This window comes from Chroicocephalus ridibundus, chromosome 20 (assembly GCF_963924245.1).
Source record: "Chroicocephalus ridibundus chromosome 20, bChrRid1.1, whole genome shotgun sequence".
Classification (NCBI taxonomy): Eukaryota; Metazoa; Chordata; class Aves; order Charadriiformes; family Laridae; genus Chroicocephalus; species Chroicocephalus ridibundus.
The window spans coordinates 4,869,234-4,885,634 of record NC_086303.1 but is presented as its reverse complement, the minus strand read 5'-3'; the positions used below and the strand labels follow the sequence as shown (position 1 = coordinate 4,885,634).

The 16,401-nt window shown below is 42.8% G+C and overlaps 2 protein-coding genes across 4 annotated transcripts in view; both read left to right on the top strand.

Annotated features, from left to right (window-relative positions):
- Window positions 1-16,401, top strand: part of RBBP5 (RB binding protein 5, histone lysine methyltransferase complex subunit) — a 40,104-nt gene that overhangs the window by 2,611 nt on the left and 21,092 nt on the right. Inside the window, exons 6-14 of one of the 3 annotated variants that reach the window (XM_063356888.1) lie at window positions 445-554; window positions 731-850; window positions 1,118-1,271; window positions 1,382-1,453; window positions 2,078-2,195; window positions 2,931-3,000; window positions 3,115-3,344; window positions 3,661-3,855; window positions 7,176-8,182. In XM_063356888.1, coding sequence (XP_063212958.1) covers window positions 445-554; window positions 731-850; window positions 1,118-1,271; window positions 1,382-1,453; window positions 2,078-2,195; window positions 2,931-3,000; window positions 3,115-3,344; window positions 3,661-3,855; window positions 7,176-7,204 — 1,098 coding nt within the window. In that variant the 3' untranslated portion in view covers window positions 7,205-8,182. Of the gene's footprint in view, window positions 1-444; window positions 555-730; window positions 851-1,117; window positions 1,272-1,381; window positions 1,454-2,077; window positions 2,196-2,930; window positions 3,001-3,114; window positions 3,345-3,660; window positions 3,856-7,175; window positions 8,183-16,401 lie in introns of those variants that run through there. The other 2 variants (XM_063356889.1, XM_063356890.1) reach the window with 2 other exon arrangements.
- On the top strand, window positions 10,472-12,074 carry TMEM81 (transmembrane protein 81). Its single transcript, XM_063356611.1, has one exon. It carries the CDS (start codon window positions 10,612-10,614, stop codon window positions 11,479-11,481), a length of 870 nt encoding a protein of 289 aa, XP_063212681.1. The 5' UTR covers window positions 10,472-10,611; the 3' UTR covers window positions 11,482-12,074.

The following is a 16,401-nucleotide window of genomic DNA, read 5'->3' as shown; positions in this document are numbered from 1 at the left end:
TGGATGCAAGAGGTTACAATACTTCCCGTCTTTATCAAGATACTTAACGTTTCTGGGTCATGTTCTTTGTTTTAATACACAAATAAGGCTTCCTGAATGTCTCTTGAATAATTGATATTGCACTGATATGATCTTCTGAACAAAGCATCACACTTTTATCTTTGAACGTCTCTAGACTATAATACTTTGTCTGAGTTAGGTCTTTGTGTTGCTGTTGTCTCTCACCATATTTGTTGGATCCTTTTCCAGCATAAACAAACCAATGTTTATGTCGCAGAACTGTTGCAGAAACTGTAGTAGAAACTACAGTTGCAGAATCCCAACTATTCCTGTGTAGATTGCTGAGGCTTCTCTTGTCGGGGTTAGTAGTTGATGTGAAAGGTACTGAAAGGGGAATGAGTTACAATGCAAATACTTATTGCCTTCTGTCTCCTTAATCTTCAGATCTTGGTATTGAAAACAGACACTCAGGATCTTGTTGCTTCCTTCAGAGTGACAACTGGAACCAGCAACACCACAGCTATTAAATCGATTGAATTTGCTCGGAAAGGAAGGTGAGTTATGTCATCTTCAAGTGGTATCTTTAAAGATGAACTGAAACTATAGGGTAGATTGACAGAGAATACAAGGTGTTAAAAACCCCCACAGTTCTTTCATGGAACATATTCTGATTCTTTTTATCTTCTTAGTCTTACAATGCAATGCGTGTTCTGTGCCCTCCTTCCTACAGCTGCTTTTTAATAAACACAGCTGACCGGATAATCAGGGTGTACGATGGCCGTGAAATTCTAACTTGTGGACGAGATGGGGAGCCTGAACCGATGCAGAAGCTGCAGGATTTAGTGAACAGGTAAGAGGCAGTGGTCGGCCGGACTGGAAAAGGTGAGGTTTGTGTGCTCGGCCCTGATGGCAGTCTCTGGATGAAGCTCAGTATCTTATTCAGTGTAACGGACAGAAGTTTTCATTTGAAACCTGTCTATCTCAGTTTGATTTGAAGTTTAAATATTATTGGTGTCTGAAGACACCAAGTCTCAGTCTGAAGAACAAGCCCACTCCACAGTCCTCCATCCTCCACATTGTGCTGTTATTTAACTTGTGATGTTGTCTTTGCATGCAGGACGCCATGGAAAAAGTGCTGTTTCTCTGGTGACGGTGAATATATAGTGGCAGGTTCAGCACGACAGCATGCCCTGTACATTTGGGAGAAGAGTATTGGAAACCTAGTGAAAATCCTCCACGGGACCAGAGGAGAGCTGCTCTTGGATGTAGCAGTAAGAAAACTGTCTGCTATTACTATGTTGCTCGTCATTTTTAAAGCTAAGCTTGCATAATTTCATTTACCAATTAAGCTCCTCCTCTTTTCTCTTTCCAATAAATCTAGTGGCATCCTGTCCGACCGATCATAGCTTCTATTTCCAGTGGTGTTGTGTCAATATGGGCTCAGAATCAAGTGGTAGGTGTTTGAGATCGTTTCCTGAAGAGGATTCCCCAGTGGTCTCCATCCTAGTAGTCTGAATGGTTGCATGTTGAAATCCTTTATTAAATCCTAGTTTGACAAGCTCGTTAGGTTCACCTGCCTAATTTGACAGATGTTTGCTATCTTGTTGAACATGAGGAGGGTACTTGTACTTCAGTTGCTGAACTAATTAAGCTTTGCGTTAAGCCTTAAATATCATCACAGGGACACTTCGTGTGGAAAAGGTGTCTTGAATGTGTTGTGTAAGTGCAGGAAATCCGTGTGAGTGAACCAAACTAAGTGGCTAAACATGAACATACAGCTTTGGTAATTATTACCAAAGGGGGTAATTATTACATACATTGCAATATTTAAGGAATTATTAATTATAAGAAACTGTGATGTAATATTTTCAGTAGGAACTAACTTGTGCAGTTTCTAATTTGCCACGTGAGTATGGACCCGGATGAGGCTTGATTTGTGTCACCTTGTATGTGGCTTGTGGGCTTTTAATGCAGAATGAGACTGCAATCGTCCTCACTCCGATGAGTCCTCACTACGGCTGCTGTTACTTTGCTGGTTCGATTCAAATTCAAAAATTGTTTTGAATTTGTGGTTTAGGAAAACTGGAGTGCCTTTGCGCCTGACTTCAAAGAGCTGGATGAAAACGTAGAATATGAAGAGAGAGAGTCAGAGTTTGACATTGAAGATGAAGATAAGAGCGAACCAGAACAGACAGGTACTGCATAAAATTGGTTTCTATGTAGCAAATAGATAGTAGTATATCGGTGTCAAATGACAAAACAGGAGTGCATAAATGAAGTTGTATGAACTAACACAATCAATATGATTCCTGCCAATTGACATGCAGCACTTTTTTAAAAAATTCGTGTCCTCTCCAATATATGTTTAAGCAGAAAGCAGTAACAAATAGACATGTGTCATTGTACGGGCTTGCTCTGAATTGTAATCAGTAACGGTGCAACCTGGCCACTTGGTGGTGCCAAAAAATTGTGTACCATGAAAGGCTACGGTTAAACTGCAGAAGGAGAGAAGGATTATCCCCAGCACACCACAGAGCTCTCTTCATTACCAGGCTTTGCAGCACTTCTCATATTTAGATTAATTGTTGCTTAGCAGTTACTAATATTCAAGTATAATGTTGGCTTGTTGGGAATTAAGCATTAAAATAAATTTCATCTGATTTAGAACTAGTTTAGTGATAACAAAACATCTAGAAGATTGAAAATCTTTTATCTAGCTTTCTTACTCGTGTTTTATAACAATAGGTTTGTATTAGAACATAGAAAAATAAAAACCTGATGCATTTAAGAGGAAATACTTTAGCTTTGTTTTCTGCTTTAATTCTCACTTCTGCATGCTTAGACATTTAAGCACAGTCAATCCCATTCTTTCTAAGTAATTTGGTCTTTTTGTTACTGTCTTTAATTTGTCTTTTTCCCCTTGTTCTCAGGTGCTGATGCTGCAGAAGATGAAGAAGTGGATGTAACTAGCGTGGATCCTATTGCTGCTTTCTGTAGCAGGTGAAAGAATATTTTGTTTAAAGTATCAATACAAAATGTATCACTAATATTCCCTGTATAATATGTTATAATAACCCCTAGTTTTAAATGAAAGCAAACTTCTTTCCTGCACAGCGATGAAGAACTGGAGGACTCCAAGGCTCTGCTTTACTTACCCATCGCTCCTGAAGTGGAAGATCCAGAAGAAAACCCCTATGGACCTCCACCGGATGCGGTTCAGAGCTCTTTAACTGATGAGGGAATAGGTTCTGAGAAGAAGAGGCAGTCATCCTCTGATGGACCTCAGGCACCAAAGAAGAAGCCCAAAACCACCAACATTGAACTACAAGGAGTACCTAATGATGGTGGGTAGAAGCTGACGTTGTTCTAGTGCCTATTCTGCACCTGAGATGGTTTTTAGCTTTGCCTTAGCTTTGTCTGAAGACCAGAAGTTCAGAAGGTCACTCCTTAATTTTCTCATTCCTTTGAAGTCACTTCTTACAACAGTTATTAATAGCCACAAACTCTGCAAATTTGTTGGCATTTTGTAAGCTAGGAATGAGGAGAGGCATCCTGAAACTGTAATTCTTAATGCTGTTTGTATTAACACCAAGGGCTGTATGTGCTGATATAAGCGTTTTAAGAGATAATTCACTTTGTTAACGCGTTGTCTCTCCGCAGAAGTCCATCCACTGCTGGGTGTGAAGGGAGATGGTAAATCCAAGAAGAAGCAAGCAGGCAGGCCTAAAGGATCAAAAGGTAAAGACAAAGATTCTCCATTTAAACCGAAACTCTACAAAGGGGACAGAGGTGCTTTACCTCTGGAAGGAGCAGCGAAGGGTAAAGTGCAGGCGGAGCTGGGACAGCCTTTGACAGGTAAGGAACCCAGCGTGAGCGTGGTTGGCTTGCTTGGTGGCCTTGCTTTGTGCAGACCCTGACTTAATATAGTCATAGCATTTTATCTTCCCAAATGGCACTTGCTCACTAAACATTTAGCTGCTGTCAAGGATAGGCAAAATTTTACATTTTTTTAAGTGGAAATGCTTTCAATATCTGTAATAAAACTGATATCCATGCCTGTGTTATTGCATAGAAAGAGCATGTAGGGTTTTTATAGAGATTGAGCACTATTTCAAAAGCAAAAACTCTGTGTAACTTCAATTGTCTCGATAACTCTTACATAAAGAGTAATTTTGATTTTGGTGGGTTGATTTTGAGGGGGGAAAAACGTAAATAGTGAAGGATTCTGAAGCTGAAATTGACGTTTTGTGCTATCGATACTGGGCAGAGTGAAGAAGAATAGGAAAGTTCTGTAAGCAGAACTAGGAAATGGAACATTGATAATGGTCCGTTTGATAAACGAACCCCGAGATAAAATTCAGCAGCTGAATTTTCTGTTCCTAGCTATACAGCAGCCTTAGCTAAATTCCAGAAAGTAACAGCTGCTGTAAACAAAGATAAGTTTTGGTGGATTTTTCTCTTTTTTTTTTTTTTTGGTCATATTTTGTTGGTTGTGTACTAAACCAGGACTGTTGCTGGTACTAAAACTGGACCTTTGGGGCCCAGACTAAGTCTCAGAGAAACTAAGTGTTTCCCATCTGTCTCATTTGCTACTTCAGCTTCTTATTTGGGAGAAGTTCATTCAAGAGCAGTAGAGAAAGCACACATTTGGAGTAAATGATCTGAACTCAGGTTTTTTTAGATTGTAACGAAGAACTGAGGGTTGCAATATAAACAGTTTCAGACACAATGTAATTGATATATCAAATTTTGCATTTCCTTGAACTCAGCAGCTCTGCTGTGGATTTTAGACTGTACAGAAGTGAGTTTATTTCTCCCCCCTTCCTTCCCTCACTGCTGGTCCTACGCTACCCACCTTGCTCATTGTCCTTCCTGCTCAGCTCCTCTGATATTGCTTGTACTAGTAGTGATGATTGCTATTTGCAGAAAAAGGAAATGGGATAAAAGAAGCTTAGTCTATACATGGAAAAATGTGGTGGATGTTTTCTGGGCTTCCATTTAATCCTTTCACATTGCATCTTGCAAAATCCAGAAATTAAACGGCCAAGAATATCCTTGGACCTTGTTTGTAGCCTGGGAGGTACTGATTAATGTCAGATTTACCGGACAGGGTGTTTCTCTTTTGACTTCTCAAGTCATTAGGGGGCATCCAGTATGTTCTACAGTATGATAGTAAGGAATTATCTGGATTGTGTGGATCTTCAGGTGTCTTTGCTGGCATCTGTTACACATCCTGACCGCTCTGTTGTACCATGCTGGATGGACTAGAACGAATTGAAGACCAAATGAGCATAACATTAGTTTCATCAGCAGGCCTGCTGATTGCTTTCTTTTATCACGCTGCTAATTAACGTGATCATATGCAAAAGGATATAAATGAGAAAGGATCGTGCACTGGAAACTTAACAATGTGGCTTCCAAAATGAATTTCAGTCATCATTTGGTTCAAAAAAACAATGCTGGAAATTTTGACTTTTCCAAGTTGCTGTATAAGCAGTCTGTTCTCAGAGAAGTGGTTTTGATAGCAAGTATTTTTGTTCAGCTTCTTCAAGGTATGTTTATGTAACTTTGTTATCAACTCGTTTTACTAATTTGCTTGATCTGCATTTGTAGACAGATCTCGGTGTACTTTCTTCTTGCAGCTTGTGATCACTGTTGCATTAGTCTGTTCTGAGAGCTGGAAAAATAACACTCACATTTCCTCTAACACTTTTCAAATGAAGCAACATTCTAGACAGACTCCTTTTTTGTTGTGGTTTTTTTTTTTTTACACATCCTTGCAAAGCTGTATCTGGGAGGACTTTTGTGTAGTTTTGCTTGTAAGGCTCCCGTGTAGTTGTTAAGTGTAGTCTGACTGGCTATAAAAGACGACAGTGGAATTTTACTGCTGCTGAGCTTGGGATGTGCATACCTGTGCCAGTACAGTTAGCTTTGGGTTTTGGGCACTGTGGAATGGAAATTTTCTTTTGTTATGAAAAGACCCAAGTTCCCTACTTACTTTACCCATCTACTGGAGGTGGTAGAGCTTTCTAAGACTTATTTTTTGCCTGTAAGCACTATAAGGTGTTTTTCCGTGGTGCCGTTCTTTAGCTTGATTGAGCTATAGGTTAATAATTAATATTGCTATGATGGACTTCTGTCTCTCATTAGGACCTGTTATTGTGCTTCCCTCTACAGTACTGTTGACTTCAGAGGATCTAATAGATCCGTGCAGTAGATCTCAGTAGTGGTGTTGGAAGTGTCTGTATGAGTCACGGTATGAGAAGAACAGATTGTCCTCTGAAAGAAACTGTCACTTGGGTCTGCCCAAACTCACAGCAGTCTTTTAATCCATGAAGTTCGTGTCTGTCTTCCTTTGTTCTAGTTAAGGCTTGCGCTTGAAATTCCTATTTTAGGCAGCGAGTTTTTTTCTTGGGGTCGCCAGTGTTCCACCACGTGCACATACACGCTGCCTGGGGTCCTGGAGCCAGACTGCTTTTCCTGTCTCTCGTGCACAAAGCTGTTAATTCTGCTAGTTCCTTGTGCTGTTGCTTTCTGAAGTAACTAATCAGTCGCTAAAACATCACACGACAAGCATTTTTCTGCTGGAAAATGTTTGTGATATGCCCTAATACAGTGTCTTTCTGCAAGCTGTGTGGCCAGGCCTTGGAGCCTGCTGCAGGTGCGTCTGTGTCACTCCGCTGTGTAGTCTGGCAGTAAATGTCTTATTCTTAAAACCGCTGTTTCAAAATCAGATTTCAGTATAAACAAACTGAGAAGCTTGATCCATTTTATAGTTTTAAAATAAAATCTTACAGCAATCTGGTTTAACCTAAACTTAGGTGGAACTTGTTGTTTTTGGTTGTGCTTTTGCTCTGAGATTTTGGGATTGATGAATCAAAAAATTTTATGCCAGGTAAGTTTGCTTGCAACTTTGGGGAGTAAAAGCTCAGAGTTCCTTAGCCACCTTGTCCATGCCTGTGCACGTGATCTCACATACAAATGCAGAAATACTGGAGGTCTTAATTTGTCGTAGATAGTATCTTGTCGATTGTATCTCATGCTGAAAAGAATGGCTTTATCTAGAAAATCTTGTTCTCTTTGTGGCAATGCTACCGTATTTGGTGGTCTCTGGTTTCTGGTAACATCTGTTTGAGTCTGGTTACTTATTTTTCACCTGTCTTTGATCTCTTTAGCAGGTGGGGCAATCTCAGAACTGTTATGAAGACACTCTTCTTTATCTTCCTGTATTCTTTCCTATATGAGCACCATAATGTGGAAAATAGATGAAATTCTCAGTCAGAGTGGACTGACTAATACAGGAGACTGATTGTTCATGGATTCAGGGAGTGACTTTTGTAAGAAATGAATATGGAAGAGGAAACGGCCTTCATTCCTCCTTAACTGCCTCTTCATGGAACAGTGTAAGATGCTGACTCTCAGGTCGTGCGATTTGCAAAGAGACTAATTGGACTGCCTTTGTGTTGACATATATAACTATTTCTAAAGTGAGCTGGTACCCCACACTCGGCCACTCCAGAGCTTATCAGCCATTGTCTTTTAAATATTGGGGTTTTTTTGTTCCTGGATTGAAGAATACCCAAAGCGTGTATTTTTATTCCTGATGCCATATGACTGTGTATGCTGCAAACTTCCCTTTCTCTGCTGTTAACTTTTATTTCAGTGAGTTGTAAGTCCTTCTAGGCCAGCTGCATTGCCTTAGCTTTGCTGTTAGCTCAGTGTGATGTCCTCTGTGCTGACATGCCTAGCGAAACACTGCTGCTGATTATTTGCCAGGTTTGATTTCATCTCAAGTGGGTAGAGATCTAATGCGAAGAATCAAGAGGCCTCTGAAGTCTGCAAAGAATGAATCTTCATGTTGTGAATATTTTAGACGTGAAGGATGAGTCTGCTTATGGGAGAAGGAACAAGTGAAAGTAGCTCTAGATAAAATACTCAGTTTATGTGCTTTCTTCTAGCCTGTGATACGAAAAGCTGTGTTGGCAGTTTCTTTCTGTCCTTGCAAGTGTCTTTATTCTGTCTTTTTCCTGTGAGGTGCCCTACCAGAAACAATTGGTTTCCTCCTTAGTTGGTAGGTACTGGTAGTTAGAGAAAAAACAACCACTATTTCTCCCAATTGAAAGAGTAGTTTTTCAGGGTTTTTTTGCCCCACTTCTGGATCAAGAACGGAAGAAAGACGAATGCTAGCAGCTCTTTCCCAGCCAGGCTTTAACGTTTTATTCCTTAAAGACGGCTGTAATATTTTCCTTGGGGAAATGGGAAGAGATGCTTTCTCTATCCATTATCTACATCCTGGCACCTCTCTGTACTAGACCAACTGCCTGTTAAAGGAAAGTTTTCATTCCTAATGCCCCTTGTTTTATAGACTTATATAGTTCCTATGCAATTACTTTCAGTTTTTCCCCAGCTGTAATTATTGAGATTATCACTACGTATTTAAATTTTCAAAGTATCCTGCAGACATTAGAAACCAAGAAGGGGAGTCATAAAGAGATTTATTAATTTGCAGTCGGAAGTATGCAGTAGTTGCATGAGAGATAAGTGTGGGAAGAGAGAGGACATTTTAAATCAGAAGGTTTTTTAAAACTGGTATTTTCATTTCCGGCTTTGGTACAGTGGCCTGCTTCATTTAATGAAATTCATTCCCATGCGTACAGTATTACTTTGCTTTGTTCTTTCTGCTTGTAGGATGACTTGCATCTTTCCTGGAACACTGCTGTCTCAAATTCACCCGCATACAGTGTGACTGACCCCACAAGCTTTAAAAGATGCCCAGGCAGTGGCTCTCTAGATTATTTTAAAGCATATGATTTGCCACAGACTCCAGCCTTTGTTTCTGTTAAAACTTCTCTGTACAGTGTATATGTCCTTAGTTTATTTTCTTCCATCTCTTATTTTATTTTTTGGTATCTGTAGTTTTGTACCATATTTGTCAGATACTGGCTTAATGGTAGTATATAGCAGTGATGTTAGTTTTTGTGTTTGTAAATAAAGAGGTATGTTTTATTTCCTAAAGTCAATGGGTAAGTCTTGGCTTTTCCATACAACTGTGATTGTTTGTATTGTGACAATGTTTAGGAATCCTACAATATAGCTGGGGCGCAAACAGAAACGTATTGTGCCTTCGTACAGCTGGTGTGGTGGTGTTTGGGTTTTTTTCGCGTGGCGTTTGGTTGATGATGTCTTTTTCAAGAGAGAGGAGTAAGTCTGTAGTCTAATAAAGCCCTGTATGCCTGAGCGCAGCCTCGGCACAGATGTGCAGAAGGGGACCTGAACACAAAGCGTGCTGGGGGTAGAGTGCACCTCCAGGGGAACTGAATGTGGAAAATACATACACTACATCTTCAGAAGCCTTAATTTTAACAAATTAAGGAGTGTTAGGAAGAGAAATATGGATATTCATTAGCAGAACTGTTGAAGAACATGGCAATCCAGATCCTTTCTGCAATCCATAATTCACTTGCTGGTAAGGAGACGCTGATTATTGAACTGCCTTGACCATAGTTCAATTACTCCATCAAAAATAAGTAACTTTGCATTTTTTCATGAAGAACTTTTTTAGTAGCGCATTATTCTTTTGGAACGCTGGAGCGCTAAGTGAATTACCCTGGGATGTCTCTTCTTCAAGCACTTCGTTGCAATGGCAGCACACGAGTGCTTTCTGTTTTACAGATGCATCAGTTGAACGTGGAGGTTTTGGCTCGGATCTCTTTGGAGTTGGTGGCTGTATGTGACACAGAGCACGGGGCTCAGACTCGCGGCTCCTCTGATGCTGTGAGGCCAGTGCTGTTGAATGCCTTGTGAGTCTGATAGTGGATGTCAAGAGCCTAATATGATGCTTTTATACCGAGTCCTCATCTCAGAGGACTTGCTTTGGCGTCTGACCTGGGGGAAGTTCTCTGTTCTCCCTCGGAAGGTTTGGGGCCACGTTCTGACCCAGGCAGCCGGATTGTGACATCGGCACCACTGCCTCAGAAACGCGGGCTCCTGGAGATGTGAGTGACTGCCTGAGCCCTGCGTAGAGATGGGTATTGTCAGTGATAAAATACTGTTCAGCTTCCCTTTGATGTCAGTGCCATCAGATTATCTAGATGCTGTAGTCGTGTTTCTGTGATCTTGGTAATTTCAGGAGTACTTTAGAATTTGGGATATGTGTATGTCAGACAGAACTGTACAGGTGCTGCATAAGGAATTGTGATTTCCTTATGCTTAATAGCATTATTTTAAAGGTTCCAGTAATGATTACTTATATTGCTTTATAGCTTAGTGGGAAAATTACACTGGAACAGTACTACTATACAGTGAAAATTCTTCTAAAATTGTATGTAAAAATCTTACAGAGAAGGGAGGACTTCATCTTTTTTAAATAGTCAAATATATCCAAATTGCTGGAATATAGTGGGTTAAAACATTCTGCTGCCCTATTACAAGAACTGGAATTCATGACTCATATCCTGACCAATATAGTAACGTGTTGCATCTTTTTTAGCAGTGTTGTACTTCAAGCCTGTCTTGTCGGAGGATTTTTCCTAATGGAAATATTAGGTCTTGAAAATGGTGTTGGTTGGATTTCAGAAACACTTAGTTTGAAAGTTTACAAAGAATGATTTTATGGTTTTTTTGACTACTGAATTTGCATGGCTTTGGAAAGAAACATGTCTGATGGATAACCCTGGTATGAAGACCTTGAGAAACAACCACATCTTTGGGATATTATCTTGTGCTTTCTGTCTGCCGTTGGTAGTTTCCTTTGAAAAAGTGACCATCCCAGCAGAGCTGAAGTCAGCTGTAGTGAAAATTGTGGTCAACGCCACATCCTGCAGTGTCACGTGTGGGCCGGGCTTCAAGCTGGAGGAGATGTGCGAGATCACTCCCACTGGAGAGAGGAGGAATTGTACCTTGCGCAGGTCCAACTGCCTGACCAACTGGGTTTGTGGCTTACTCCACTTCACCGTCCCTGTGGGCAAACCCTTCCAGTTGAGCTGCCTGACCTCCGATGCAGGCAGCTCTGGTAGCCGAGCCTATAGCTATACGTGGAGGCTTGCCCAAGGCCTTATCACCACAAACGATGTACTGTTCAAACCTTTCAATAACCTGGATTCTGTCGTCAAATTTTCCCCTACCAGGGAGTCTGATGCAGGGACCTACCGATGTGATGTGCAGATGATGAAGACGTTAAAAGTCATCAAGAGGGTCTACTTTGGGGTCAGAGTGATGCAAAAGAACTTAATGGATCTGAACTTTCAAAAATTCTTGACCTGGGAACAGAAGTTAGCAGCAAATGAAGAGGCAGGAAACACAGAAAATAGCACCGATGAAGAAGTGCAAGAGCAGCAGTACTTTTGGCGAGGACAATTGTTTTATGAATGTTTGATAGGAGTTGTAAGTGGGGTGCTAGGGGGTCTCTTGGTGAGCATGGCTCTCTACTTCTTGCAGAAGATTGTGGGAAGGAGAGCTGCGAAGAAACGAACTGCGATTTAATGCAATTGCTTGTCTCTGTCTCTTCATTAGTATTGATGCAGTATTTCATGGCGATGTTTGTAAATTTTTTTTTTCTGACACAGTTTATTACCAAATATTTTCTTGAGCTTTGGAGTCTGATAAGTTAGTGTAGGACAGTAGCACCAGAGCTTGAGTCTCAATGGAGCAGTGCAGACAGTAGCTCCAGATGGGGCACTTTGCCTCCACAGTGTGTGAAAGGGTGGTCTGGAATGGTCCAGATAGGAATTAGAGGACATTGAACCAGAGAAACTGCCCACTGCTTGCTGCTAACTACCTTGCTGTAGGTGTTTGGATTTTTTTATTTAGCTAATAAGTTACGATCCTGATGCCTGTCTTATTTCCTCAAATTTCTTCTGCTTTGCCCAGAACTCTGTGGTGATGTGAGCTGACACAGATCAGTATTTGGTAGGTGGTGTTTCTCCAGCAAGAGGTGCAGAGAAGTAAGGACACTCTGGATGTGGGCTCACAAACCAGGTTTCCTGGCTCTCTGATGTCCTTTCCATCAGCTCCAAGTGGTTTGGTCTCAGCAGCTGTGGGGCAGAGTGGGGACGAGAGGTGGACCACCACTGCCTGCTGCCTCTAGAGTGATTTATCTCCCTCTGCTAGAGCCCAGAAAACTGTAAGTATCTTCAAGCGACAGCTTGGAGCTTGCTGTGTTTCCTTTGTAGTGGGGAATAGCAAAGCAGGGAGCGTTCGGTAGCACAAGCAAATCTTCCGTTTGAGCGCTGCTGCTTAGGAACGTAACTGGGTGTTTTTAATCATGACTCGGAGCTGAGCTCATTCCTAAAATCTTTAAAGGGGGAGGAACGGAAGAGTTCAGTGGGCATGTGGATCTTTCATTTTTCCTGGAGATTAATAAGTATAAAACATGTAGCAACTCAGTAGGGAGTATCGTTGCCCCTTTGGTAGCAGAATCCACATAGGGACCTATTAAGTGCCTTCTCTTTCTGCTTTCTGACTCTTATTTTACAGTAAACAACTATATTTACCAAGTCTGTTTCCCTTTTTTTTTTTTTTTTTCTGTGAACTAAAGTACAGGAATGCATAGCACACTCAGTTCTGGGGAAAATAATGATACAACTCTCTAATATTAAAGTTTGAAGCATACTATTATTTTTTTCTTTTTACCGGAACAACAACAAAGAAGCTTTAATACAGAAAGAGATGGTTATAGATGTAAATACCTTATTTGCAGAGAACCCTATATAAAAAAATCAGACTGAAACGTAGCGATCCAAATCTTCATGCACAGTGAAGTTGGTAATAAGTGTATGAGTACAATGATCCGTGGACCCTGGGGTTGTGTAGCTGCATTTGAGTGGAGAAGCAAGTCCGGCATCAGGCTTCAGTTCCAGTTTGTAGTTCTACTGAGTTCCCTGTTTCTGCGGGGAGACTTTAATGGGCACAATAACCTGCGGTTGTTTGGAAATGTTGCGGGGGAACCGTTCTGCAGCGACAGACGGTGCCATTGGGAAGATGCACTGGCCCTTCCTGGTCCCTGGGGCGACCCTCTGGGAAGGGGCAGGAGGGTCTGATACACAGCTGTGACAGACAGCAAGGGACTGTGTGTCCTTCTTCCATCTGGCGACCTGGTCCTGTGGGTCAGAAGATCCTGGATGATGTTCCAGTTGTCCAAGGTCTTCTTGCTTCTGTTCTTAATCAGTTCCCCCTGACTCAGCTCCACAATGTTGAAGTTTCTCCTGTGCTCAGTGCTGGCTTTGTCTTTGCTTGGCTGTTCCCTCTGACTCTGCAGTGCTTTTCTCTGTTTCCGTTCCTTGGCTAGGAGCATGTGCTACTTTCTCTGAGCCTTATTCCAGTATTTCCCAGTCTTTAGCTCACAGAGGGCATCCTCATCTGTGGTCGGTCTGCTTTGTTCTGCAATTCTCAAGCCCTGTCCTTTAGCAGCCAGTTCTTGTGTCGCTTCTTGAAGGACCACTTGTTCCTTCAAATGCCAGCCTCCGTCTGTTCCCGTTATCCCTTGCTCTGCCCTCTGGGCTCCCAGGTTTTGCTGACACTCGAGCCGGGTCGCTTGGACACTTTGCAGCAGCCTTTTCCTGCAGCGTGCTTGTGGAGCTCCTGTAATGACGTGCGTGGTGAGGAATCATAAGCTGTTCTGAGCTGGCAGCGATGTGTGGTGCGGATGGTTTGTTCTCACTGGCTTTATATCTGTCCCCGCTTGCTGCACTCTGCAGGCAGAGCTCACCCCTCTGCTGCAGCCCTTTCTCTCCTGGGGTGCTGTTTTCACCAACCCAAGGATGCTTAGGGAGCCCCTGGGCCTGTTTGCATTGCTCACAGCCCCCCTCCCGGCCTCCTGACCCGCGAGGCATTTCTTGTTCCTGGGAAATTGGTCTGTGATGGCTCCATGTGCTCTCCAGGAGTTCTTGAAGTCTGCGCTCCCCAACGCTTACACCACAGAAGCTGGAATTGTTTAACTCACCGTAGGTGGGGGAGTCATCCGTAAGTAGTGCTCTCCGTGCAGCTGTACTGGTACAGAGACCTGTGCTGGGACCTTCCTGGCTGGGGGCTGGTTCTGCTCCCACACCAGGCCCTGAATTCTCACCTGGCTGAGCGTTGGTGTCACTAAAGCCCAGGCCACTGTCCCACTTGGGATGGAGAAATGACTGCTTTTCTTCTTCGCCTTTGCTGCTTTTGCTTTCCGGCTAAAAACAAACACCCGCAAGCTGTTCGATATCTTTGGGGCTCTCCTCCCTGGCTGAGCATGAGTCATCTCTCTAAGCGTCCTCCAGCCATGTGCAACAGCAGGATTTCTCTCTTGCCTTAAGCTCTCCCTGCTACTGCTGTAAACACCCTGAGCCGTGGCCTTACCAAGCTCCCAGAGACACTGGAGAGAGCTGCAGGGATGGAGTAACAGCTGCTGAAACTCAGCTCATCTTGATGAACGAGCGCTAACGCCTGAAAGAGAAATACGAGAGCAGGGAACATTAAATCTGGTTTAGCAAACCTGGTGATGTCAGGGGGAGGTGACTGAAAGATTTTTGGAAGGTATGGAGGCATTAACTGCTCAGAGGCTCAGCAGTGTCCCCTCAAATTGGGGAGAGAGATTCGTGTAGGTAGAGCTCTTAATCGCTTTGTCGTTCTGCTGCAGAGATGGGAGACGAAATCATATCGTTTTGTCTCAAGTGTGCTTGTAAGATAAATTTGAAAAAAAGGTTACAGTAAACTCCATGTTCTAGATTGGTTTACTGTTAAGCTGCCCTGTTGATACCTGCTTTAGGTTAACTCTCATATCTTAAAACCCATTTCTAATCAACTTGAGTGAAAGCATAGTGAGCCTCATCTGTGGGAGGTGAAACATGTTAACTCAGCCTTTTGCCCAGATTTAGCACCACAGTGAGCGAACTCTGCATTAAGCGAGCCCTAGATTGCCGTCCCACAAAACTCTTCTCACCCCCAGGAAATTCTCCTCTTCCCTCAGCCTCTGGATAGCGGGCCCAGACATATGCTTGGGTTGGGAGCTAATGGTTAAAATAACAAAGAGAAACTGTCCCATCTGGAAGACCCTCTCTGCACTTTGTAATGTAAATGCAGGGCTTGCATCCTGTGGGCAGCTGTGTTTTAGAAATGCAGAAAGATTACATGAAAGGTCCAGGACAATCCATTTTCTCACTGCTTAGCTGAGGAGGTCAAAGTGGGAGCCAAAAGGGTCCTTCATCTTTTTATTGTGTCCTGCCTTTGTGGTTTTTTGTTTTGTTTGGTTTGTTTTTTTTTTCTTTTCCCCGAGGGGGGAGCCAGATGCCTGGAGCAGGAAAGATTAATGTATTTTTTTTAAAGTGCTTATTTTAAGATGGAGGGCTGTGATGGACAGTGTGACTCCAGCTATCAGAAAGGATGGGACTGTTTGAAATGACACTTCCCTTGTACGCTTTTGAGTGTAGTTGCTGTTTGAAACAGCACTTTCCTTGTACGCTTTTGAGCTTTACAGCAATCTAAAGTAGGTTGGCTGCTGTGGACATTAGCAGGTCTGCTGGGGGACGGGGGGAAGGAAGGGAGAGCAGCCTGAGCTGAGGGAAAGAAAGGTCACAAAAGGGGAATAGGGGAGGTTGGAGGTACAGGGAGGTCAGTGAAAGCAGCTGAAGCAAGGACCCTTCCAACCAGCATGCTCTCCCCATCCCTGCGTTTCTTTGTGTCTCTCACTGTAATCTGCCTGTTTTCGCAGTCACTCTCCCTGTTCTTCCCAACGTGACTGGCTGAGTTGCAGAAAAAAGGATCTCTTTCTGCACTGAATTGGTAATATGGTGCTGAAACTTCTTTTACCGTTGACTTGGCCAGTTTGTCTGCCTCGCCTGGACGAGAGGAGGGCAGGGTCTGAATGCAAACCCTGCATGTGCTGCCAGTTCCCAGCTGGAGGGGTTTTGTGGTACAAACTTCTGCTGATGGTCCTAAGTATTAGGAAGCAATTAGTATTGTACGTACTAAAGCCAGACAGATTGTGTGAGGGAGGAAGTCAATTTGCTAATGGCATTAGCACTTGGAACGAAGGAGGTAATAACAGAATGGTGAGGCATAGGCAGCTGTTTAAATTGCTGTTAGCTACTGAAGCTTATCTAAATTGAATAACTGGATTGCCTTAACTGCTGGAACTTGAATGGCAGCAAAGAGGAAAACAAACCCCATATGCTGCCTTTGCACGGGGACGGAGACGGGGCTGTCTGACTCTACCGTCCTCTGCACGCTGATCTGTGTTAATTCTTTCACTTGTTCCTGCAGTTGCCCGCAGCAGTTCACCGATCTGCCGGGATATATTGAACAGTGCCCACCCTTTCCCACTTGCTTCTGCTTCTCCTGTGCTGCTTTCCTCTCCTTTTGGCTCATTTTTTTAGCATCTCATTTACTGCAGACATTCCCTAAGCCTCACACAGTGTAAAGGAAGTAACTGGA

What these genes read in the sequence shown, in the direction of transcription:
- TMEM81 (XM_063356611.1), top strand. Translation starts at nt 10,612, where the DNA reads ATGGTTTTTTTGACTACTGAATTTGCATGGCTTTGGAAAGAAACATGT.